This window comes from Ammodytes marinus, assembly GCF_949987685.1.
Source record: "Ammodytes marinus genome assembly, chromosome: 15".
NCBI classification, from domain to species: Eukaryota; Metazoa; Chordata; class Actinopteri; order Uranoscopiformes; family Ammodytidae; genus Ammodytes; species Ammodytes marinus.
The window spans coordinates 12,100,417-12,127,756 of record NC_137219.1 but is presented as its reverse complement, the minus strand read 5'-3'; the positions used below and the strand labels follow the sequence as shown (position 1 = coordinate 12,127,756).

General features: G+C 39.9%; 1 protein-coding gene across 1 annotated transcript; it reads left to right on the top strand.

Moving 5' to 3' along the window:
• Positions 1-1,129: 1,129 nt before the first annotated feature.
• On the top strand, positions 1,130-23,362 carry begain (brain-enriched guanylate kinase-associated; the record flags this gene model as incomplete). Its single annotated transcript, XM_080043114.1, has 6 exons — positions 1,130-1,200; positions 3,675-3,836; positions 5,406-5,472; positions 17,316-17,423; positions 19,635-19,718; positions 21,836-23,362. 6 exons carry the CDS (start codon positions 1,130-1,132, stop codon positions 23,360-23,362), a joined length of 2,019 nt encoding a protein of 672 aa, XP_079899240.1.
• Positions 23,363-27,340: the final 3,978 nt, after the last annotated feature.

The following is a 27,340-nucleotide window of genomic DNA, read 5'->3' as shown; positions in this document are numbered from 1 at the left end:
ACAAAACATTCATTGCAGTTTGTTGTTGAACTGCTACCCTGCCACTCTGCGGGGACTGATAAAAGTTATACTGCTGGCAACCCCTTTCTCTATTTATGCATTAATGCTTTCTCGGCTCTTAAGGAAAGAACATGGTGGTTTCTTCAAAGGCAAATATATGGAAATTTTGGGCTCCAATTCTATATTTGTGACGATTTACCACGTCTGTAAGGCTTTTATAGCACACAATTTGTTTTGCACCTTCGTTTTTGGTTCGAGACCAAAAAGACAATCCGCCCAACCAATCTCAACAAATGCCACCACAATATGGAAACAATAACAATTGGATATGTGTATAATGTCATTTTGAACTTGCTAGTGGCAGGTTATTAAGTTCTTGCGTTGCAGGAGATCTAAGGTCAAGCCCCAGCACTGCAGAGCCATGAACGATGGATGGAAATAGAATTGCACACAAATCCATCACAACACTGATTTATTGAGGAATAACCTATGTGGTCAGCCGGTCAATATCCCACAGGGTCCTGCTGTGTGTGGTGTCATTCAATTGTTCCCAACAAAAGAGATATAAGTTAGTGATGAAAATGGAGGCTCATATGATGGAAATATTTATCTTTTTACATACTGTGTGATGATTGCTGATGCTCAAACGTGCTGAATATTTTGGACTGTCACAGGAAATAGATTTAAAGATCTTGATGTCCATTGAACTTTCCGTTGGAAGTGCAAAGTTCAAACAGAGGGGCAGTAAATCAAAGCAGGGCTACTGCATACTATTTAAAGTTTGTTTACTGAACTAACCTAATTGATCCCCAAGCTCTGCTTCCTCATACCGAGCTTGGGCTAATTTTCCGAATCGCCCAAAATTGCCCAAAATCTATCTATATACAGTATATCAAAGTCAACGGAACTAAATGTGCTGCTGAATCTGTGGGACTTCAAAGCTGTTTTCCTCTGCTCTCTTGCCAGGGTCATCACAGATAGCCAACTCCTATCTGCCTCCCCAGGCAAGACTTAGAGCTTTGTCTGTTGGTTTGTGGTTAGAGTTCAAACTTGGATTCAACATTCAACCGGCCGGCAGCAGCAGAGGCAACAACTATACACACATGAGAGCCAAGGCAGAGAGAAAAATATGAAAAAGATATATATTGGCAAAACTGCTCTCAAAACACAGAGAAATGGTTGCAAACATCAGAAAAGAAGGTAAGACGAGCCAGTCCGGGTCCAGACTCATTATTCTGTTCCATCCATTTCACTTATTTTGACTTATGGAAATGGATTCTCATTGGGAGGTCATGACCATTAAAAAGCTATCAAAAACATAATGTGGCATATTTTCATTACCATCATTCATCTTCACAACTCTTACATCTATATCCAAGTTAATGCCGCATTACATTTTACCAACAACAATCTTATACATCTAGATCTGGACACAAATTTTAATACCATACAAAATAAAAATATATCTATGGCTGGGAGCTCTGACCTAATTAAACTGGCATTGTCTAATGATTAGTGCCCAGAGCAATTTTCACTTGCACTTACAGTAGCTCTCTGGCTGCATGCCATGAGATTTTACAACATTCCCGTTTAGCTGTTAGACAGCGAAGATGCTGTAATGATTTTGTTTTGTTGTAAGCCCGGCAAGCAGAGTGGGCTACACCAGCAAGCATCAGCATGTTGGATACATCTTTTCTTCAATGACTCATCTATTTATCCGTCTACTTTTCAATCTATGAAACATTTTGGGGAATATGCTTTGTTTGCTTAATTTTTTTTTGTCAACAGTGATATTTAAAAAAAAAAAATTCAAGTACACATTTCAGTTTTCAGGTGCAATGTGTCACCACCAGACCTGGCAACACTCATTACCACAAGTCTTTGGGATTGTGCACATATTCACTGCTCCTTCTCAACTCCCCCTACAACCACAAATTGTAGTGATTGAAAAAGCAAAATACAACATGTTCATAAGTAAACTTTATGGTTCTTGATAAGCCAGGCTAGCTCTTCCCCTGCTTCCTCTCAGCCTTCATTCTGATCAAACTCCATAATTAAAGGAATAGTTTAACATTTGGAGTAATGCACTTTTTTATCGCTCTCTTAGGAGCCCTGAGGTAATTAACCTAGTTTAACATTAACCCAGGAAGCAGTGAAAACAGCTTGCATGGCTCTTACCAGAATTCTAAATTGTCTGAAAACAACATTTCTGAAGCTCATGAATTAACATGGGTGTTTATTTAGTCCGTACACACAAAAATACTGTAAAATAAGTGAGACAGTATTACAATGGTTATAGTCCCAGCATTTATGTGCATTTATGTCTGTGCCGCATTCCTTGCTGATGTCTGCCAAGAGTTACAGCTTGTAACTCACATTTATGTTTCTGTGTGGGCTAAAGGAGCAAGATTGAAAAACCTTTGTTGGCATTATTTTCCCACTTTGGACAGAGAATTGTATCCCTGATGATTCTAATCTTTCTGCTAAGCCAACTGCCATACAAACACAATGACATATTAGTCTCAGCAAGATCCAACATGTCAAACTTTGACTTTCACAAATGAGGGTCATAACCAGACTACATTCTCACAAGTGCATTTTCCAAAATGTTGATGTATTGATTTAAAAAAACATTTGCAGAAGAACATAAGTTTCCAATACCATGGTCATGTTTACCCTTCTTAACTGGCTTCTGATGGCTTGATGAAGTGGTAATTAGTGGTGATCTTCCACCAAGTGCCAAGACAATAAAGGCAGTCCATTGCCTCATCCAAGTATCGACCTAACACAGTATATAAGTATGTCTGTGGACACCATTGGACACCAGCTTCTTAATTGTGCCTCTTGGCAAACTTGGAGGTGCTCTCATTGCGCCTGCTGGTTGGCAGTACTGAGCCATCGAAACCTCTCTGTGAGCCAAGTATCCATCAGTCTGGCAAAATGCTAAATTCCTCAGGGGCGCAAACTGCCCCTGCTCGCCATCTCCAGCCTTTCATTACCACATCCATTCCCCCAGTCAGTGCTGTCACTGTGTTTTCATCCCCCATGCTCAAACCTGTATGAAATGCCTAGCCAAAATATCGCACCCTGTCTGGTATGTTGGGGCTGTTGATGGTGTTGAAATGCTGCTATTATTGCCTCTCTCTCTCGCTCTCTTTTTTTTTAAAGCAGTGGTCCATTTGATATTTTCTTCTTCTATGATTCACCATTGGTCTTCTTCCTGGGGCAAAAATCCTTCTTTCAATACGTTTTTTAAACATATATACGTACAGTATATAGTATATATATACTGTTACATATAATGGAATTCACCGTTACACCAATGGGAGCTCCTGTCCAAGCTCCCTCCCTGTGAATGGGAAAATGATTAGTATTCCTCCTCCATCCATATCCTTCACATCGGCGTCACTGCCTTCCCTCTGGCTAGGACCTCTCTCACGCCAAGCTGAATTACACTTCAGCCACACTTCATCCCTTCCCCTCCCTCCCTCCTTCCCTCCCTCCTTTCCTCCCTCCCTCCCTCCTTCTCACACAAACACACTTTACTTTGTACTCCATTGCCTGTTTTCTCTCATCCTCTCTACCCTATGAATCTGACAGACTCGATGGTAATAGAAGCGCCTCAGTGTTGTGACTGTGTCTTCTTCTCTAAACTCTCTCTGCTACATGTTCAGCTCCTTCCACGACCACAAGGATGACCTCCGTAAACGCCTGTCCTACACCACCCACAAACTAGAGATGGTGGAGACTGAGTTCGATTCCACTCGGCAATACCTGGAGACTGAGCTTCGCCGGGCCCAGGAGGAACTGGAGAAATTCACAGAGAAACTACGCAGGTGTGTTTGTTTGTGCGTGTGTGTGTGTGTGTGTGTGTGTGTGTGTGTGTGTGTTTGTAGATGTGTTCATGACTGTGGGCAGCTTGCCTTTTTATTTATGCATGAAGGAAGAAACTAACCCAAGTCATATTGTCATGTCAAGGAAAGTGGCTTCGGGTGATAGATGATGAGTGTTTTCACTAGCTGTAACTTGCAATTTGAAGGTCGTGCAGTGGTATTCATAGGGAACATTAAGGCCGGGGTATACTTAAAGCAAACTACCTCATGCGATATGTCATCTCACCACATCTAATGAAGAAACTGTTCTCCGCAACCACTCTCGATGGGCTGCTGTCATTAAGAGGGGATCCAATAAGAATAGAGTTCATGCCCTGTTACACACCTGAAATTCCCTTGGACCTTATTATAAAATGTTACAATGATCTCTTTCCAACCTTAAGAAAGTGATGGCTTAAGGTTAATTACCATTGTTACCATGTGTCAATATTGTAAAAAGTTAGAATGTACAGTAGTTCTTCAATGGGTTGGATGAACAACATGACCTCATATCTGGGGTCCTCTGATTGGATAATCTAATCAGCATACAGTATATGAGCATGTATAACATGCTGTTTGAAAATACTTCAAACTTCTCTCTGGCCTAAAAACTTGGAACGCAGATGGTGTGGCCGTTTAGTGACCCAGGGGACTTTCCAGTGTGAATCTCTCTGGCTTTGCAGAAATTCAATATTTTTTTGTCATGATTAACAGAACCCAAAGTGGCTTATTTAACAATCTGAGTGATCGGTAGAGAGACAGTAAGAAAAGCCTTTCAGATCTAACAGCGCTTAGTGTTGTTGCTCATAATGACCGCTTTGTTGTGTGCTTCATCAATCAGTAAAGCTGATGTACCTGCTTAAATCTCTTTCAGGTCCTTCAGGTTTTATTATTTGTCTTCGCTTTCTGTCTCCACTGGCCCCCGCTCTCCATATCTGTCAAGTAAATGGAGCTATAAATGCTGATTTATCAACACCCTCTAGGGGCCCGAGCGCTAACGTGAAAATGTGATACTGAACTGAAAGGGGACATGATAAAACACAGGGAACAAGTTAGCTAATAGAGAGTCAAGGGCCTGTTCCATTACGCTCGCTTATGCACTGGATGTCTACCACAGCAACAGTTATAAAGGAGCTAAAAGGAGAGATAGGTGAGATAGGTGAGAAAGAAAGATGTGAAGAAATACAGCACAGGAGCTGAAAACATGTTGTGTCAGCTGCAGTCAGTGCTACGTGTCTGCTTGTGCCTGTTATTGATTTCCTATCATTTATTATTTCAAATGTTAATATAATTTTTTTTTCTTCCAGATGTGGCTTTTGAGCATCTAGTACACCCTTTGACTATATGTTTTGGCTCAGCAGATTTTTACTGATTTTGTCAGAACTTAAAATATCCTCCAACCCCCCCCTCCCCCCCGAGATTCTCCTTCGGTGCCCTGATCTATTAATGTATTTATTTCTCTGAGTGAATTAATATGAAGATTACTGATGCTTCCTTTGCTGTAATGGGCATGTTTAACATCTTTCCATTCAGGATCCAGAGTAGCTATGCAGCTCTTCAGAGGATCAACCAGGATCTGGAGGACAAGATGCACAGGACGGTAAGAGAATCCTGCTGAAGTCTTTGTCCTTTTGACCTCACATCGCTGAAACTACAGTTTCAATGAAACATATGTAACACACATCAAAGTGTATCTGGTTCTGTTAAAAAACTCTGATGTTGGACAGCAGGGGCCTCATTTATAAATGTGGCGTACGCCCAGAAGAGGGCGCATCCCACTTTCTACGCAAATATTGGGATTTATAAAAACCAAACTTAACAGGAGAATGTGCGGTCCTCCACGCAAACTCTGACCCATGCGTACGCACAGAAAGTGGAGAAAGGAGAAACGGCGACTCCATTGGTTCAAGTATGAAGTGCGAGAACGAATGTGTTTGTGTAAAATTAATCCAGATAGGCCTATTATAAGCCATGTAGGTCTATCATATATTGGGAGTTCCTTTGCACTAACCCATTACCCACTGTAAAGACCCATTTACATGGTGTCTTCTCATAATATCCTCTGTAACCTCCTGGATAGTTTGCCGATACTATAGGTGGATGTTTCGGAGGACTTCAAAACCCAAGTGTCTCAGCTGCTAAAGCTGGGACAATAAGCCAGTTAGAGGTGTGAATTAGAAGTGGAGCCTCTTTTTTCTAGAAAGCTTCATTGCAGCAATTGGGGAAATCAAAGGCTGTATGATTTGAGTTGCTGAGATCGTCAAAAATCTGAACCAGAATCCAACAGATAACAAATATTTGAATGGATGATTTTAATGTGAGCTTTTCTTCACAGTATAGCCTTGCACCATGACTTTCATGTACATACTGTAAGCTTGAACCTGTGACTTTTATGTCATTTCAAGGGTTGCATTTTCTGACACTCATATTTCTAACTGATGATTCAAACCGATGGGCATCTGTGAAGGGCTCCACTTACAACTGTACATGCAAAACAAATGAACATCACTTTTATTTCCGGAACCCGAAAAACACGCTTCCCACTTTGAATCTCTTTCAAACGGCAGAGATTGTAATGTAATGTTATCTGCACCAACCCACACAACCACAACGTAGACCAGTGATTGTATTAAGAGTTCGGTAACATGCTGAGAAGCCTTGGCCACTTTTTTTAAAAGCGAGCAGCAATGTAAAAGCAGTTTGTTCATTGCTGAGAGGCAGGAAAGGAGACCAATTGCAGTTAAATAGACAATCTTAAGGTTTTCAAATACAGTGATGAGAATAAACAACATGCCGTTAAACTACAGCCCTAAATCAACCAGATAATGTGAGAGCCACTGTGACATTTACCGGTACTCGTCTCAGTTCTCTGTCCCTCCGTCTCTAGTCTGAGAAATGAGAAATCTGCTCTAATCGATTGGATCACACCTGTTTAGCAGCATAAACCATCTCCCATCTCTCTCTCCAAGCAATTAAATGATCAAAGACAGGCAGCGCAATCAATGTCCAAAGTAATTGGTCTTACCTGCCAGGCAACCCCCGTTAGAAAACTATTATAGCTAACTGCTCTTCTGGTCCTTTCAGCAGCAGCTGTCCAATAGCATCAGGTTCAGAGTGTGTGTCCCCCCCCCCACCTCGCAGCCAATACTTTGGGATTCCTCAGGCAGAATCAGAGCAGAAGATGAGCCAGCTCTACGGCATGGTCCATCCCTTATGACATACTGTATCTTGATTAAAGTGCACCGTGATCTCATCAGAAGTTTGATCCATAGGGCTTGTCTGCCCATGGAATGAAACTGATTGAAGTCATTGTAAGGGAATCCGCAGCAACTTGCCAGAATATTGTTACATAGCAAGCTAGAAAGAGTTAAAAAAGTCATTTTTGCACTCATCTAACACATACTGTTTTCCTGTGCATCTCAATTAAAAACAGTACATGTGTTAAAGGAATAAATCATTTTTACACTTATTCCTTTTCATGCTATGAGTTCAAAGACAAGATTTATATCATTTTCATGTTTGTATTTTATTTGTGGACTGCAAGTCAGGAGACATGAGACAGGAGGTTGGCATGAATGGAAATTGTAGGTATAAATATATTTTAAAATGTTGGCTTTAAAACTTCTTACAACCAATTCAAATGTCCTTATGGAAAGTGTTTACAGTTACCTGGATTAAGATTGTTCAGTGCTCTAAACCAGGGGTTCTCAACCTTCTGCAAGCTGGGCCCCCCCAAAGCTGGGTCATCGCAGTTGGGGCCCCCCCACCGACCCTGACAACTCCCCCCCCCCACCCCCCCCCCCCCCACACACACACCACCCTACACAGATACACAGAATAAATTCTACAATAGGTATACCTGTTATGAAAAAGCTTCACAAAACAAAGTCTATGATCAATGGGAAACACTGCTGTCTGACAACCCAGTTCAGAGAATGTTTCAACTATTGAGTCTTGGATTTGGAAAGTGGCCAGATTTAGCTCAAAATGCTACCTGCGATTAATGTGCTGTGCAGCCTGAACGCGGAGTTGTGTGTGTCTCAGTGGCGATTCCAGGAAATTTTGACTGGGGGTGGCCAAGGTGGGCCACAGAGCTAGAGTGGGGTGGCCATCGCACCCCTGAATGAATAGCATGTGATATGCTGTACAACCAATTCAAAGATGATTTATAATCCCAAATGCCCAAATCATGTTAGTATCCATTGTAATGTTTGTCAGAAAACTAAACCCCTGAAGGGGGGTCTGGGGGCATCCCCCCCAGAAGATTTTTTTGTGTTTTTAACATGTAATCTAAGCATTCTGGTGCATTCTGGCGAAGATAATAAAGGAAAAAGTCAATATTTATTTCAGTTCAGATGAATAGTAAAATTAGCAAGACAACATAACTTGCTAGCAGCCAGATGCCTAACAACTGGACAGAGGGACGGATGACCACTAGCTTTTGACCAAATATCTTGCTAAAAAAATAAACCTTTATTTATGAAATTCTGCCCTTGCTAAGAACATGTTACACTTGCTAACTATAAACTTAAATTTTTTTATTCAGATTTCAAAAATCTGCTGGGACACGTGCCCATACACATGCATGGGTGGCACGCATGTCACAAGCACACTTATGCTGTTTTCAAGACCTTTGCTGACCAGAGACCAGTTCTAGTGGCCACAGTCCTACCATTAATTCAGTACTTGAAAATTGCAAACTGATCTCACATCAGTGGATTGGAGTGTTTGTGTGATGAACTTGGCAACTACCTATCAAAAAAAGTTAAGAAAGAAAAAAATACATATCATCTCTGAACTAGGCTACATATCAGGAAAAAAATTGAGAAAAAAAAAAAAAAAAAAAATCTGATTTTTTTTTTTTTTTTTTTCATCCCCCCCGGGGGGGCGCGCCCCACCGGTTGAGAACCACTGCTCTAAACAATACATGCAAAATAAGGTTGACCTCCATTGTAGTAGGGTTCAAGAAAAAATGAGACCGGTACCAAAAGTACCGTACCGGTATAGCAAGATTATATGGATGCTGATTCTCACATTATTCACAGATCAAGTAGACATAATAAACTTGATCTCATGGAGAGTCATCTATTGAATTTAAGGACCGTGATTGAGACTTAATTATGAAATACTTTGATTAAAACAATTTAAACATTACTTTTTCACACACACTCACTCTCCTGCTCTTTGGAGCGGTCAAATGATTTTCTGTCTATTTTCAACCTCTTGTCAATTGAGACAATGTGAATTCTCTGCTGCTTGACAAATAATCCATTTTCCATTAGGAACTAATTTATTATTAATTTATCAAACACATACACTGGCAGACTGAGATTCCTGTGTATATTATGGCTTACTCCACAATTTTTTTGTACATACAAACTTGAAGAAACTTGCTAACCTATGGCAATATAAAGCCCCATGATACCACAGTGTCTGTATAAATATCTGTATAACCAATACTTATATAATTTTTAATAAGAGTATGGATAACCTTATCCCTTCTTTTTAGAATGTAATTTCCCCAAAATTAAATCCCATTCTTACTTATTAACTTAAAGCTCCCATATTATACACTTTTCGGTTCTATTATACACCATATTATATGGTCTTAGTGGTCCCTAATACGTTTTTCTTTAATTGTTTGCTGAAAAAAACTTTCAGATAATTTATTGTACTATGCTGATGTTCAGCTAATCTCACAATGGCCTATTTTTTAAAAAAGAGTTGCAGGTCCCCTCCTAAATATACAATCTTTGAGCTCTCCCCGCCCCCTGTCCGGAAGCGAAGCCAGATACGCCTCGCCCTCTGTCTGTCAGGGCCGTGGACCAATAAGAAATAGGGGTGTGGGCTGCACAGTGGAAGCTTCTGGCTTTACGGTTTGTGAGGTCAGAAAAGGGGATAATTCTGACTGGAGTGTTTTTGGGGGGAGGGGTGGGGGTTTCAGAAAAGGGGAGAGTGAGAAAAGGAGAGATTGTTATTTTCTTTAATATTTTGGCAGTCTCTAGGCACACCGTGGACGCATGGATATGTTAGAACACATTTAAAAAGTGCATTTAGCATAATATGGGACCTTTAAAAAGTCTGGTTACCACATAACTAACCTCAACATCCACGTTCAGAGGAGGGGAAAAAAACGTCAGGTTCTTGTTTGATGAGCAATTGGTTAATCTACTACTCATCCGTACATGATACCACTATGATTAATCTGTAAATTGCTATTTAAAGTAAACAGAGGCTGCTGTGAATGGCTATAGTCTTATGTGCAGTAGAAAATGGAGATTTATCGGATGAACGTCTGTGAACTCATGCATGTTGGCGGACCAGTGAGGCATGAAAATTGTCATAGATCACCCCAGACGTGAGATACAGTTGTGTTTGTTCAGAAGACAGCCATTTACCCCAGCATCTGCCTTGTATTATTTGCAGCCTATTACTTGTGGTGCTCCGATGTCATCCTTCTTGCTTTGTCACAACTGAAATTTCCCATTCCTCTCATACACACACGTTGTCTATGTATTCTAGTCACGTGAAAAGGTATTTTGAAAACTGTTGGCTTTTCAAAGGGATTGTGTGTCTAGCAGACAGCCTTGGTGCAGCAAATTGGTTGTCATGGCAGGAGACAGTATACGATTAATATTTTTCTCTTTTTCCTATTTTTCTAGAGGCAGGTCTCATTGGGATTGTCATTTCTTCTGATGTCATGTCATACAAAAGCATTTCAAGAGGGAAATATTTTCCTTTGTAGAAGGCAGTCTAGGCCGGCAGACAGTGACAAAGACAGCTCCAATCAAATCAGACACGTCATTAAAAGAGCTGAAGAGCCCAATCTGGCAAGGTCAAGTGAAAAACAGCGAACACTTTCAATTATGTCATGAAAATCAAGAGATTAGAACCGGCAAGAACATAGAGTGGCATGATGTGATGACATATGTCATTGTACTCAATGATCATCAAGAGGAAACCGTCTAAGCTTTGATCTGTAGATAAACCGTGCTGCAGATCAAGCTCTTTGTATAGATGAAATAAAACATTATCCGTCTTCAACTAAAATCACATTGCTCTAATATAACTGTGCTGATGAAAGCGATGGACTTCTTATAATTCAGTGCCTGTGAAACTTTTTAGTATAGTTCTTCTTAATCCTTGAGCCTATTCCGAGTCAGTGCTCGAGCAAGCAGAAAAGACATGTACTTCGGTTGTAACGGAGCTGTCCGTGGTGCTGATTGGGTTGGCTGACTAACAGCCCCCTTGGAACTGGCAGGAAATCAAGGGCCTGTACGCCATGACTGCCCTCCCAACTGGGGTGATGTCCATTTCATCAGGAAGTGTCACCGCTTAACCACAGTCCTGCCGTAAATCCAGTTACAATCATTCAGGAAATGTTGTTCACATTTCATCAAAACTTCATCAGAAGATATGGCAACATTAACATTTATCAATCGTCTTGGGGATTTTAGGTTGTCAAGCACGAAACAGAAGCAACTAATACATTAAGAAGTATGAAGCTCTCCAAAGTATTAAAGCGGATATAAACAAAGTCTTTCCCACCGATGGGCTAATCCCGCTTCTATCCTCAACCTTGATTTTGCCTCTGTATTATATCATTGCAAGCAGCAATGTGCTTCTTTTTTGTGCTACTTTATCCTTTTTACGGCATTTTATATATTTTTTATAATTATATATTATCGTTTTAACTATGTCAATTCCGATAATTAATAATAATAAATTTAATTTAATTTAATTGACAAATTGTGCTAATGTATTATTATAGGTAAAGATACCATAAGACGTTATTGATCCTTTGCTCTCTTGAGTCATCATCACTCCAGTTCAGTTTACTGTTAATGTGAACCTGTAGCTCTTTATCACTTGCATACTCACCCTTTACGCTGACAAATCACTACCTGCACTGCTGGGAGTCCAGTGTTGTTATTCTGCCTTATTGATGCAGAATTGTAAATTATTATCCTGGCACCAATCAGCAAAATGTCCTCCTATATAACAAATCTTCAAAATGTCTGTCCAGTAAAATTTCCCTTCGATCTATCTATCCATCTAGCTATCTATCTATCTGAACATTTTAAGTGTTAACTAGTATTTGTTATTCTACCTTCTCCTACGGAAATACATTTTGTATAACATACTGTATGTGTTTTATTAGGCTGTCATTCATTATGTGTCTACACCAGCCTCTACCCACAAGATCTAGTTATTGACATTTTTATCCAGATACTGTATATCAATCCATTAGCAGTCATTATCAATCAATATGATTTACTTCTATTTTTGGAAAACAGACGCTCATTCTAATCTCTGGTGCCTCTGATTGGTTCTATCTGGCCAAGCCTCTCCTAAAAAAACAGAAGATCAATAATATTTGATTCAGGAACAATGGATTTTAGCTGCTTAGTTTCTCATGTATGGCAACATCCGACCAGTAATTGTTTGTGCAGCTTGCGTCTAGATCTGACATTGAAACATGGAATATATGCTGGTGTTATACATAGAATAGAATAATATAATTTTAATATTGAATGAATATTTTATCATTAGCAGTATATTCATTATTAATGGTGACTAGAAATGCCCAGTATTACTTTTCATTCTCCCTTGGTCTGTTGTGTTAACTTGTGTTCATTCAGTAGCGAGTATGAAATATTTGCACATGTGAAGGCAGGTCTTCTGATTTGTTGCAAAACTCCAAATTCAGATATTTAAATGACTGTACTTCAAGGCTTTTGTCTACAGAGAAACTGTTGCAGTGTTCCAACTCCCACGTCTCAGGCAGAATAGGTGCAGTTCTGTCAGTACATTGGACACAAGAAAGAGTATTTTTTATACTTAAAACTATTTTGAACTTAAATACAGTGATTGTGTATCCGGTGACCTACACTCAATACTATGCCTAAACACATCCTGTGCAGAAACAGATAGAGGACTGAAGCATTAGGTCAAACCAACAACAACGAGTAAATCCTATTGACAAATATTGTCTGCGTATCGAAAAAACCTGAAATATCTTACTCTGTGTCTCAGAGCACCATTGTGGTTATGAAAAACCTCTCAAAAACATGACTCTGACTGCGCTGAGTGTCATGTTCCTTCAAAATAAATAACACAGGCACTGTGGTTCATACTGAGTCAATCCCACATTCGCTGCCCTGCTGCTATAAATACTCTCTAGTTCACCATGTGTATTAATTACTGGATGAAATAATAGACCAACAGCTATACTTATTCATGCTTGAGTGTTGTTTGCCAAAAGCTAAAGTGTCTCACTCTGTTAGGAATTGACTTTTAATTACATAGTTTATTATATTTGTGACACATCATAAACATTTAAAAGTAAGTTCAATTTAAAAAGTATTTTGAGATGAGCAGACACTCAGTTTTAATGTTTCCATGGGTGCTGTTTACCTCAAGAAAACATACAAAATAACAGTGTTACCATTTTTCCTGCTGACAGCAAATAGCAAACAACTTATTTATTTTAATGCACCATTAACATAACAGTGCCCCTGAAAATATTACATAACCAAATGAAGAGGAGCAGATGTTGATCATGATGGATCTATTGTATCTCAAGCCAGGTTTATGCTCTCCCAGTTGAACTGCTGGTTGACTGAAAGGTGACACAAACAAAAAATAAAAAATAAATCACAAAAGTTATGTGTGATTTGTAAAAACAACCAGAATGTGTTTGAAAATCCTCTTTGATTAAACTAGAAAAATCCAATCCCTCTCCCCCGCTCCCACAAAAACAAGATGTATGTTTTTAACTGGAGCAGGTTTTTCCGCCCTCCTCCGTGAACCACAGTCCTCAGTAATTGCATCTCGTGCTTCATTTGTTGTCCGGTGAAAAGGCAGAATCTCCTGCAGAATCCATGAAACAAATTGGAAGTATCTCTGAAAATCTGACATTTTTCACTTTTGTGCACTCAATTCAGCAAATCCTCCTGATCAATAACTAAAACAAGCTCTACAAAACTGTGTTGTTGTTGTTTTATTCCATTGCAAATTATTATTATAGAGGAGAGGATTGAACCTTTGTCAGCTGAGTCAGGATAAATGTTCAATTGTCAACTCTTCCAGCAGCAGAGTAATTAGAAGAAACTTGCAGATATTTATGGTCAAATAACAAAAAAGTCAGGCAATGAGTCTTTGCACTGCCTTGTGGTGAGAAACAATAATCCCACCCTCCTCCTCTACTGGGTCAATCTGCTTTAAATATGATAGCTAAAATTTGCATATAAAATGTTCTTGATGCTGTTATATGTATGGCATCAACTGATACAAACGTCTTTGTGACAGCCAGTGTATCCAATACAGTGTGACAAGAGGAGATAGCAAAAATTAGAGTGCACAGCTGTGATTGTTCCGATGGCCATAACGCTGTGATTAAAATTACACTTCCTCCCTCTCCCCAAACTACAGTACAAGATCATGTTCATCATATCAAAGCCTATTAAGATTGCTCTCTGTTTAATCCATAGGTAGAGACTGTTTCCAAGTTTGCCTCTAATCATGTGAACTTAAATCATGAGTATGTTGGAAGATCATATAAGAAAGTACTCAACGTCAGCAGCTAAATTGAGGGGAATATAATTACTCCTGCTTCAAAGTGGCCGATTGTACAACACTTTTCCATTTTCTTGCCACACAAAAGATCACTCTAGCTCGCAGTACACCACACATCTCTTCACATTTGAAAAACATTTTTTGGAGGAGATATTTGGTGGTGACAAAAAGTTGTCCCACCACTTTAAAACCATATAAAAAATGAATCTGTTGAAGAAAAACAGTTTTTATTGATATGAGAGATTATTTAGTGTTGTTTTTGATGAAAAAATTACTTTTTAATCATTATTAGGTTTTATTGCATATGAAAGATTGAAACCCTCTCTGTGGACACACTGTTTTGGACGTCGTGAGAAGATAACAAGTGTCATATATTTGACATAATAATGATAAAATTTAATTTAAGGGGATAATTGTGCTCCAGACATTCTATTCTTAATCCCGAATAACATCTACAATTTTAAATATGTTGATTTTTAAAGATAACAGTAGTTACATATGGAAGACAGCCTTTTGTCCCGCTTCTCAAGAATCACTGATTTTCTTTTTTTTTTTCTTCCTTCTGGGCAAAGCAGCAAATACAGGCGCTTTCATTAGTGGGTCATATGCTCAATCACCGTTGTTTTAACTCACTATTCGAAAAATAGGAACTCAGTAGACAATAAACTAGATGATCCGGTAATGATAGTGGTACATTCTGTAGCATTGCATACTACAAGTTTAAAGTTCCTGAAGGCTGTGCGACTCTTGTGGCATGAACAGCCATGTATTGAGCTACATTGCTGAGTGAGAAATTGTCATTGATCCAATAAAACATAACTTTGACAAAGGAAGAAAAGACAGTAATTGCATAATGTGAGCTTCAGAATACCCAAATGTGGTCATATGCACACTCAGCATTGCAACATATGAATAGATATCCAGAGTAATGAGCAAGAGCGAGTGCCAGGACGCGGCCTGTCTCGACAGCAGATTAATGAGAGCCTAACAGAATTGGATTTGAATATCAATGCTGGTCTATTGCTTAAACTGACATTAATTGCCACCTATTACATTGGCTGCGTGCCCCTTTATTTCAAAACAATCACTGCCATTGAGTGATTTGAAGACAGAAGGGTGGGAGGCCAATTGAATGCTCAACCTTGTATCATTTGTCAGCTGGTGCTGGGTGGCAGGATTCTCAATTACTAGTTTGTGTGTGTGTGTGTGTGTGTGTGTGCGTGTACTTGCGTGTATGTGTGTGCGCGCGTGTGAATGTGACACACATGATCAGAAAAGCACAATTTCTTAGTCAACAGAACTCACTACTGGCTGCACCACTACAGGGTGTTTCTTGGTTGCTGTTTAAAGCACCATGTTCTTTCATCCGTCTGTTTATAATAAATACAAGTTTTGTTTATGCGGTCGAAAGACTTTGTTACATTTTAAGAAAACCTCTTCCGGCATGAAACCTTCTTAGACAATTTAAGAACATACTATATGAAATGAATTCAATGTTGTAACATTTTGATATTTAGATAATGCTCTCATAAGTTGTTTTTTTATGTATCCATATCACCTCAATCATTCTTTTAGGTTTTTCTTAACCTCCTCACCCTTACTTTCCACTTTCTGTAGGCCAGACTCCCAAAAAACTGTTCCAAAGCGCTAGCAAATGCAACGTGAGTGAGTGAAAGGGGCTAGCTAAGCCAGCAGTACGCATACTTATTACAATGATAACTTCATAGACCACATTGACCCTTGCCTTGCAGGTCCTGGCAGACACCCACACTGGAAAGACTATACTACTACCTGCCATGGCTCTGAATATTGGCATATTATATTGGAAATAAATCGTAAGGCGGAAGGGTTCAATATGGACATAAATCCTAGGGATACTGTTATGACCCCTTAGATATTTAGTTGGTTGTCAATTAAATTAAAAGGGTGTATCCCCTTAGGAGCCTTAATATACTGAGCTGGTTCCATACCAGTCTGTTTATGATGTTGCCTGTCTACTTAACAAGCAACATCTTATAACTTAATAAACAGACTGGCATTGAACTCAAGATTCAAGATTCAAGATACTTTATTTTGTCATTGTACCAAAACAACAAAATGTTGTACTTGCATCTTTTTGAGGTGATGGTAGAGTAAAAGTCATTGTGTGTTCAAAATGGAAATGGTTTATTCTCCGAGGAGCAAGAGTTTGCACAGAACATTTCATTCAAAATAATCCATTCTTAGTTGAGGATTCATTAGTATCTTGTCCATGTATAAACCCATGATGCTAACCAGACCTCTCATCTAGAGATCTAGACCACCAACATCCTTAGGAATAAGCCTTGGGGCACAAAGGACTTCTATGCCAAATGCAGGAGAAAGTGGAGAATGTTTTTTTCGAGATAAAAGTAGGAAACGGATCAGGCAACCAGTAGACATCACCCTCATTAGGCTCTGCTGTTAGTGGGGCCACAAAGTCAGCCCATTTTGTATTTCTTTGACAGTAGTCACTGGAAATAGAACGGGTGTTTCATTTGTCTTTCTTTCCCTCTTTCATTTTGCTCTCTCCTTTCATTATCCCCCTACATTTCTCTTTCTCCCAGAGTAATTGATATGATATGAGCGCCGGCAAGTGTAATCTTCTTTTAATTAAAACCTGCTGCTGGCAACGGCTTCAGACCGATTGTGACTTACTGCTCTCTTCCTCCAATTTCTCTTCCCCTCTCCCATCATCTTGTTTTTTTCTGTGGCTCCTCCAACTCGCCCATCTCTCTCTCATAATCTCAACACTCTTCGCTAACACTTTGCTTCCCTCCCCCTCTACTTCTGTCTTCCTTATATTTTTTTCCTCAAGTGTTCTCTTTTCCATTGTCAATTCTGCAGTCCCACCACCATGAAGAGGAGAAGAGAGCCCTCAGTCGGGAAATCATCGTCCTCAACAACCACCTCATGGAGGCGAAGATCAACATGAATAAGCTCAGAGAGGACAATGTGAGTATCAGGGCTGTACCATGTAAAATTAGCTTCCACTGACGTCCCTGTTAGCATTTTAGGCATGTACGCTCATTTCTACAGGAACTGAACTATTTTGTTTGATGAAATTCCAGTATATGTGCAGAAATTATATTTTAGTCTTCTCAGCCCACTAATTAAGCAGCGGCCTGCAGCGTTGCAGCATCACTAGGATCAGTTGCTTTCCTTGCCTGGTCGCTAATCCACCATTGTTAGCACCAACCAAAACAACAAATGGCTTGGGAGCCTGAAATGACACGTTTTCTAAAAGCTGTTTTTGTTTTTAATGGAAAAGTTTTATCCCGTCACATTGGCAGCCTTCTCTGTGGACCATGGTTGAAAAAATTCTCATAACCACTGCATTTCTGCAACCTCCCGGATATTTCTGCTCCCAGAAGCAACAGCAGATAGAGGACTTAACTCCAAGCCCCTAGGTGTTTTCTAGTGATTATGCTGAAATCAATGGGCATCCTCAGGGCTCCCAGAATGTGGAGCCAGGGTTGTTTGGATCAGAGCTCAGGGCCATGTGGCAATCTGGTGCCTCTCTTTCTCTATAGCGACTTCGCTGGTATTTCTATTGGGGGCTACAGGTTAGATTTCTCTCTCCTTAGTCTATGGCAGTGTTTAGCACTATGAGGTGTAGGGTTAGGGTTAGGGTTAGTATTTTGACAATGACAATCCCACTGAATCCGGCTAAGCCGATTGGAGTCAAAGTTCATTTTGAGTGTGATGATAATTTCTCCTATCAGTCAGATATTTCCTGAAGATAGCAAAATGACTGTTTATAACATGGAATAAGGTAAATGTAAATAGCATTTCAAACGTGCCATGCGACCTGGCATAAAAACAAAGACATCATAATGAAAAAAATGTACTCAAAATGACCACAAAGATGCTAAACAACCATCATTTTGTATTTTTTCTTTCATTCTGGGTCTTGTTCCTCTGTGGTATGGATGGGGGGGGGGGGGGGGGGCTCTTCATGTCTGCGACTAATGGCACATTGTCTCATAATCTCTCCATGCTTTTACTGGTTATTAGATTGCATGAATAACAGATAGTTTAAAACAAAGCCACCACAGAAAATGACACTACTCTATTCACCCAGTCAGAGGTTAATCTATTGAAATCCTTTTTTGGCCTGATATGAAATGTATACACCATGTTTAAACCTCATTAAAACTGGCTCACTATCTGCCAGCCGCTGAAATTCCTTGAAGAAACACACCACACACAGAACTCAAGTTAACTACAACATGACCAAGGTCTCAAAAGGTCTATCTGAAAGATCCACAACAACAACAGGGAGTCCAAAAGTCCCCCGGCGACAAGTTGAATAGAATTCAGTGATTTGGAAAACTGTCTCTGTTAACTGGTGGAGGGAACTGCCAAAGAAAAGGCTTTGATGTTATGCGATGTATTGTCAGGGCAGTGGAGTGATAGAGGCTGAGGGAGGCTACAGTCCAGCAAGAACTGACCTTTATAAGTGGATGGATTTCACAGAGGGAGAGGAAACAAAAACCAGCTAAAACGCCCAACCACCCACACAAACACATGCATTCAGAAACACAGTGCACTGCACAGTGCAGATCCAAGATACAAATGAAATAGTTTGCTAGTGTCTGCATTAAGGACATTAAAAGCCTACCAACCAAATGAAATAATATAGCCAAAGTGAAAAATACAAGACAACTTATTAAATTTTACTAGCTTGAAATTATGAATTTGTTCCATCGATTTGACAGGTCACTAAATCATTGAAAAACTCTAATCCAGTAGGCAACATATTCAAATATTACAATGGAATATGGCCCAATGGGTACTATGTCATATTCCATGTCATCCCATTAATTTCCCATACAGGATGTTTTGTTTCTCATAACCCATATTTAGTTGATAAATAATACATAAAATAGTTATTGATATATTTTAGTTTTGTTGATGCTATACTTGCACTGTAAAAATGACATCAATGTATAATTATTTCCCCCATAAATACCCCATAATTACAAAATAATTAAACCCTAATTAGAAGGCTGTAATCTAAAATGCTAGAGATTTGTCCCAGCGGGTGTTGGACCATAATCCCCCTCGGTCTAAAGCTTAATTAAACCACATGAAGCTTGCAAAATTAAACAAGATTTTAAAGCATGAATTTAGTGATTGAGGATAATGTTCTGCCTCTTACAGGACCTGTACAGGAAAGACTGCAACCTGGCAGCTCAGCTGCTGCAGTGCTCCAAGCCTCACTACAGAGCACACAAGATGTCCGAGGTGAGCTCCCCAACACTAATGCTGCAACTGCATCACTGTTTCAATAAACATCTGTGCATCAACCAAAAGGTCATTGTTCACCTGGGTTAGTTCAGGGTTCAGTTACATAAGGAAGTTACATTTTGATAAATAACTTTTTTCACTTTCTCCTCAATAGCGAGAGGCTGGAAACTGTCAAAATTATGCAGCTTGATCTGGGCTCTATAGCTGAGGAAACTAAGGCCATATTATCTTATTTAAAGGATTTTAGCAAACTGGCACGGGAAAAAACATTATCTATAATCAAAAGCTCACAATTTTTCTCACGTGAGTATTTTACATGCTGACTGTTCATATTTATTCTGATTATCCACCCAAGATCTTCCTCTTCTGTCAGTGTTTGGTTCATTTTGTAAAAAATTAAATAATAATAAAAGTCTAAGGAAAAATAATGTAAAAAATTACACAAACATTGTGTTTTATATTTTGCTAGTGCTTACATCATTTCAAAAAAGAAAAGGTCACAATATAAAGAACAATAATGAATTTGCATGCAGCATTACCAATATATTAAATATCTAGATACATACAAACTCTAGTTTTGTCTACTTCAGCATGAAAATAAAGGTAGATTCCTCTAAATTGCACATGTGCCATGTGAAAATGTAAAGTTAACAATCAAGGGAGAACAAGAGGCTGGGCAAATGGTCAGGTGAGACTGTGTGTGTCGGTTCAATTGCTTATAAATTAAACTTTTCATTCATAAGAGGAAGAATTAGTAAGTCACTTACAGTTTGGCTTTACATAAACAAGTTTATATAAATCTCTTCAAAACATGGAGTACGAGTAGTAATAGCTTTCGCAATGTGGATGTGAATTGCTAGAATGACTAAAATAAGACATCCCATTTCCACCATACGCCATTAAACCACTTATTTAAATAATTGGTGCAAGACTTGTAGGCGCGTATATGCTGTCACGTGGATTCTCACTGCAAAACTATGTGACTGTTAATTAAGATTTCCCTTAGATAGCTGCTAATGCTGAGTTAGCTCACTTGAAGCACACACTGTATACCCCACAGCCTCACCTTCTTTACATCTCTTTTCCCACTGGGAGAGGCAGCGGCTGCTAAAAATAGCCCCGACTTAAAAGATGCAGGTTATTTTATGCAGAGGCGAGCTTCTATTTCTGAACAAAGCCAAGTCAGTATTTTATCTTTTTTTTCTATTCCCAGCTGGAGACCCGGAGCACTGGTTTAATTTGAATCGAAGTTGTTCCCTGTGGATGTGATATGTGTTTGATGGTAGACAGAATAAAGAGACGCAGAGAAAAAGACAGAATAAGAGAGAGGGAATGAAGCCTTTCAGGATGAGACTGCAATGGAGAAATAGGAGAAAGATGAAAGGGTAAAAAGAGGAAAACAGAGAGAACTCAGTGTGGCAAGAACAGTTCCTACTGACCCTGGCCACTTTAATAGGCAAAACGAACCAGTCTGTAATTGAGAGAAACAGTTTTCTCAAACATGAGCAAATCTAACAAATCTAACAAACTGTTTTTCTGTAAATGAGTAAAACCGCAATGGACGAAGAAAGATCAAGAAAGAGATATACTGAGGACAGAAAGATGTATTTTTTAATGCATGTCCATTACATGTTTATTTAATTAATGTCCTTATAATGTCCTTTCTATGGAATTATAAATTTGCGATAATTAAAGGACAAAAACAATGGTAGAAAATGAAAACAATGATTGTGTTTGGGTGAAAAGGAAGGCAAACAAATTAAATAATAAATAAAGAATGCTTGCGTTTCTCAATTTCTCTGACAAGTTCATTAGAGGGGCAAAGCAGTGCAATTCCCTTTAGATGGAATTGCGCCTGGGCTGTGTGAACTTTCTGAAAATTAATTACTCTCTAAACCAGAGCTGTAGATTAAAATCCTTGCAAAATTGTCTCTAAAAATAACCCTCATTGCAGTTACACAAACCTTAGAAAATATTGAAGTTGTTTTTTTATAAAAAATTAACATAAGACTGCTGAGGATATTTTTTTTTTTTTTGCTAATCCAAAGACCGGCTCTGCAGCTTTCACTTTACTTTACTTGTTTCTCTTTGCATGTCTGTCTTCCTTGTCTTAGCTCCCACTGGATTTCCAGGAACGCATCAGTTCCCACATGGAGAAACATAATCGAGGGAGCGGGTGCCACTCCAATTACTCTGACGCAGTGCCCACATCCGTCATTGCCAAGGTCCTTGAAAAGCCCGAACCAGGAAGCAGTTGCCCTGTTACACGTTCACCCAGCCCACAGCCGCAGGATGAAGAGTTTCTTACAGGTACAGGGAGAACTGATCATTTGAACCGCCGCGTTCCTTATAAGACATCTGACCTGTACTGCAGTGATACGGCCCTCTACTGTCCCGAACGATGGCAAGATACAGAGCGCAGGCAGAGCGTCGACCTCCACGGCACCAACTTGCTCCAGCTTCACGCCCAGAACTCCACTGACAGCAACCCAGATGAAGAGGCCTACCACTCTGGAAGCTTCTCCCACAACGAGCACCCGACCTCCTTTCAGCACCAAGATGAGTTTGGCACCGGTAGCCTTCCTGCCTCCAGTTCCTACTCCAGTTTCAGCCTTGCTTCGGATGACAAGGGAGGAGTGAGTGGTGGTTGTGGGCGCACTGCCAGCAGCACCTTATCCTCTTCCCACCAGGGTCTCTATATGGACTGGCGAGATGGTGGCAGTGGGGACTATGGGCACAAAAGCAGCATGTCCTCTTATGATAAAGACAGCTTTAGCTTCCCAAAGTCTCTAAGCATCCAGCACATGGTAACCCCCAGGAGCCCGCAGAAAAGCAATTCGCCTGCATACACAAGGACGGCTTCGTGCTTCAGTGAGCCTTACCATTCCAGCACCCCTCGCCTGGCTTCCTCTCACAGCATGGGATCCACAACTGGACTGGGTCAAGCTCGCGGAGAAGCCCTGGACAGCCGAGATGACATCCAGGTCCATGAGGACGACCTAAACAGCCGCTGGAGACAGCTAAGTGTTGAAGACATCAACACCTTCTCCTCTTCCTTCCATAACTTGGCAGGGCGGGCCTCTCCTTACAGTTTTTCAGAGCGCCATTTTGCAATGGGTCCCTCCAGTAAGATCAAGGGGTCTCTCTACAGCAGCTTCCAAGAAGGAGATGACGTCTTCCACAGCCGCGTGCTAGACCAGTGTTTCGCTGTGGGTCCCCCTTCGCCAAGTCGCAGCCCAAAACCTATGGATCATTGCAAGCAGGAGAAAACTTCCATTCTATATAGAGCAAAGGATGACAGTCAGGACTCCGAGTGCAGTCTGTTCCTCTCAGGGAGCTCTAAGGAAAAGGAGAGTGGTGGGGGAGCGGCGGCTAGCAGTGCCAAGAAGGACTACGTAAATCTGAGTGCAGAGAGCTCAGCCGAGTCTTTACACCAAAGCTCCCTCGAAGCATCAAGTCTTCAGCACTACCCCAGCCCCAGGCCGAGGATCCGGCCCCGCCCAAGCTCCAGCTCCGCTCTCAGTGTCGGCCCCACACTTCCAAAGAAAACCTCTCCAAGATACCAAAAATTTGGAAGCACAGGACTGACGAGGAAGGACAGTTTGACCAAGGCACAGCTATACGGCACACTGCTCAATTGAACAGTGATAGACGGCATTTTAATTTTATGCATGATGATGATTCCTAACTTACTGTACTGTATGTCTTAAGAGTTCCCTGCAGCAAACACATACTTGGTGTGATGGGGTGTTAAGATGTTGTTGTTTTATGTATCGCTTAGCCAAGGCACGTTTCATTTAGTCTGCAACACTTTTTCTATTGTATGTCATGCAGGGGTGTAGCTACCTGAGACCAACATTCATTGTTTTCGTTTCAATGATAATATTTACTTGAGCCAAAGGGATGAAACCACATTGTCTAAGGAATACAACACAGACAGACCACATACTGTGTGTTTGCTCTTTTTTGGTGTTATGTACTGTTAGTAAAAACCAGCAAAAGACTATAAATTCCTGCTCTAATATACTGAACAGATAATGGACTAAAGTTTGTGTAATGGGGTGATTAATTACACATGTTTGGGAAAAATAACTTTATCCATTATGTATAGTGACCCTGCTGACTGCAAGCTGTTGAGAAGATTTATTCGTTCTTAATTTTCTCTTTAACAAAATGCATGCTGTACAATGCATATTAACAAGACGGTAACACACATGTCCAGCTTAATTGTTTCTCATATGGACATTTTCTGAAAAAAAAAACATAATTTACTTAAACAGAGGATTTTATTCAAATACCATTTAATATATACAGTATAGTAAGACATTTCCTTCCAGATGCTAAACTTAACAATTCCTGATTTTGTTTGTAAAAATAATATAACTTAAAAGATGTAGAAATTGTTAAGGAGAACTGCAAGATTCAGCTGGAATGTTTCTTATTTTTGTATTAACCTGAAATTATGAACTCTGTACAGTAGTACAGGACACTTGTGAAAATGCCTTAATCCTTTTCAGTGGACAGCATGGTCTCCTTTCCAGCATCTAACAACTGTGTGTGTACATACACTGTTTTGTTACTGTATGTATACACTACTCTTCTTATTGTCAGGCATAACGCACAACCCTAGTTCCTTGGAAAAAGATCAAGTCTGTTCCTACACTGGGTGATATTTTTCAGTGGAGTTCTACCTGGAAATCAGTTTTAGTTAAGAGACAGTGAGGCTTAATCCCCATCAGAAAATCTGGCACTCTTGTTAATCTCATTTAAAGCATGCACAACCTGTTTATTTTATTTCGTAGAACAAACACATGCTGTCCAGTTGGCTATTTAAAGGAATTAAAATACGACCCGGCCTTAGTTTTCCTGCTGCCCCATCATTATGCTAATATCTGCCCCTGTCACTAGTATAGATGGGCACCAAACGCCAATGTTCCGACTTCCCTCCGCGCCCTGTGGCACGATAGATTGTAAAGGATTTCTTCATGCCTGTAAGGCTTTATAGATCTGAGAGGAATGGTGATCGGGATAAGCTTAATAATGGAAACTCAGCTTTGCCCTCAAGGATTTTTCTGGAAGGCCATGCTTCTACCTCTCCCATTCCTGCAGATCTGGGAACTGGCTCAAGGCTGTTTTTAAAGAAAGAAATAAAATAACAGAATTTCTTCTTTTTGACCTTGTCATGTTCATAAAAAGGGGAAACCTAACCACACCAGCCACAACACGTTTGCAATCATATTCTTATTTGGTAAATGTAACCAATGTACAAAGGGGTTGAGAGGACATTTGGTCATTTTGTTGTGGACATAATGTATAAAAACAGATATAGATACACTACATACATAATTGTTATTAAACTATGGCTATTTTTCCAATTTCAGTTGATGTTATATTTATCGAATGTTTTGACCCTGAATGAAGCAGCTGTCCTGTCCTACCTCCAGCCCTGTTCCAGGAACAACAGGCCAGCTGTCTAAATGTCGACATATTTGTCTGTTTGATGCATGGTTCTATATTTTTGTTGTATGTTTATTTACTTAATAAAGATGGGTGTTGGGCAATACATCATGGTCTTTCAGGGATATTAGTCAAGTGAATGAAGCCATTCATCTGAATTTCGTATATATTATTCATCTATGTGAAGCCTAGGCCTCAAGCTCAAGATCTCTTTATCTAATAATACATTACATTTGTTTTTCTTTTCATGAATAAGGTCTCATGGTTATCATAAGCCAGAGGGGTATACTACGAAGCAAACTCAACAGAGCCTGGCTCTCTTTTCTTGATCTGGTTCAACGTAACACATACTCTCGCTCAGAGCTGTCCGGTACCACGAAGGCAGTTATCAACCTCTTATGTTGAACGAGGGTTTCAGCTTCAGGCTCTGTGCGCGTCCCCATGAAAGGGGGCGTTTGACCCGTCATTTGACTCTGCTTCCGCACAGACTGGAGTGATCTTGTGCCGCTAACTTTACACAAACGGACTGATAGCGAGCAGCTGAGTAAAAAATAAATAAAAGTGCGTCACTGACTTCACTCAAGAGGAAGAGTTTGTCAGTCTGAATGATCACAGAACAGCAGAAAACAGCTAAGCCGAAAAAAACTCTTACTGCAAATAAGGAGAGAGTGGAATGCTGTCAGAAAATTGGGCTACTGAATTGATTCATTTATTTTACAGATCGTTCTCGCAGTGCGTAACGTGACATTATAAAGCAATAAAGGTTGAACTCGGATTTAAACAGTACACCATTTAGCCTAGTTGATAATCCTACATTTGAGAATGTGATTTAAGTCTGACACTGTCCCCTAATGACGAGCATATGTGGAAAGCCAGTGATTTCATTGAACGCTTCATTAAGAGCAAGTGTGTGTAGATCGCCAGGTAAAATCATTTGAGGTGAGAGCATAGAGTGGCGCTGCATACAGTGGCCTAGGTCTAGGCTATTTTACATTTTCTGTGGCAAAAAGCCCCAGCGTGATGTGACTCACTCTGCTGTAAGCCGTATGCCACGGCTTTGTTTTGATCATTAACTTACTGATCAATAAATGTACTTATTTAACGAGTTTCCTCAGTGAGAATGTATCGCTCAGACAATATTGTCAGGTCCGTGGGATTTCAAAATGTGTAGTTTCCTTAAAGGGCAGCGCTCTAGAGCCGAATTTAAGCTCAAACTCTGGAACAAAAACGGGTCTGAGCAGGTTAGCCGTGCAGCCTCTGTTACCACGGTGATCTAGCCAGGTAGAAAGAGAGCCACCTTTTGTGATACTGAAAACTCTGGCTTTAGACTCAACAGACCTCGCTCAGCCCTTAATTTCGCTTCGTAGTATACCCCTCAGATCCTAGAAACATATTAGGTCATTTTAGCATGAATTCTCCCCAATAATATATAATATTACATTATTTATACAATGAACAGACACATATTACCATAATGACTATAAGAAGATTTAGATTCAGTGAGTTGTAACTATTGTTTCTTATTTGTTTTGACGTTAATGATCTTCCGTATCTTACTTGTTGGGGCCAGCAACAAAACACAGAAGGACAAAAGCAGTAGCTATCCCCATTCATCTTTGCAAATCACTTAGTGGTCCTTTAAGAATATTTTCACAGGCATTTTTGATCTTATTAGATAGAGACAGATTAGAGGAAGATAGGAAACAGGGAAAGAGAGTGGGTGCGACATGCAACAAAAGTTCTCAGCTGTAGTCTAATCATGACACTGTGGTTATATGGCATTCGCGGTAACCACTTGTCTAAAAATGCGCATCGGTCCTTCAAGAATATAACAATGTCCATTTTTCTATTATTAACTGCATTAAAACAACTGCAGGTGCTAGAATAAGTGTTGTGGCAGTAGAATTTCATTCAGCCCCAAACATTTTAATATATTTTTTATGGAATGTACAGCTAGGTACTGAATCAAAATCACAAGCATCTGTGTGGACTTGCCGCCCTGTTGTTGACTGGCAGGATTTAGGAAGAACCTGGCAAATATTGACATGTCTGCGTATTTCTTTTGGCTCTTTGGTTGTCTGTGTGTGAAGCTCTAAGCTGTCAGTGTCATATCAGAGCCAGTGAGAACAAAAATGCACAGAAGAGATGTGTCTGCAGAATGT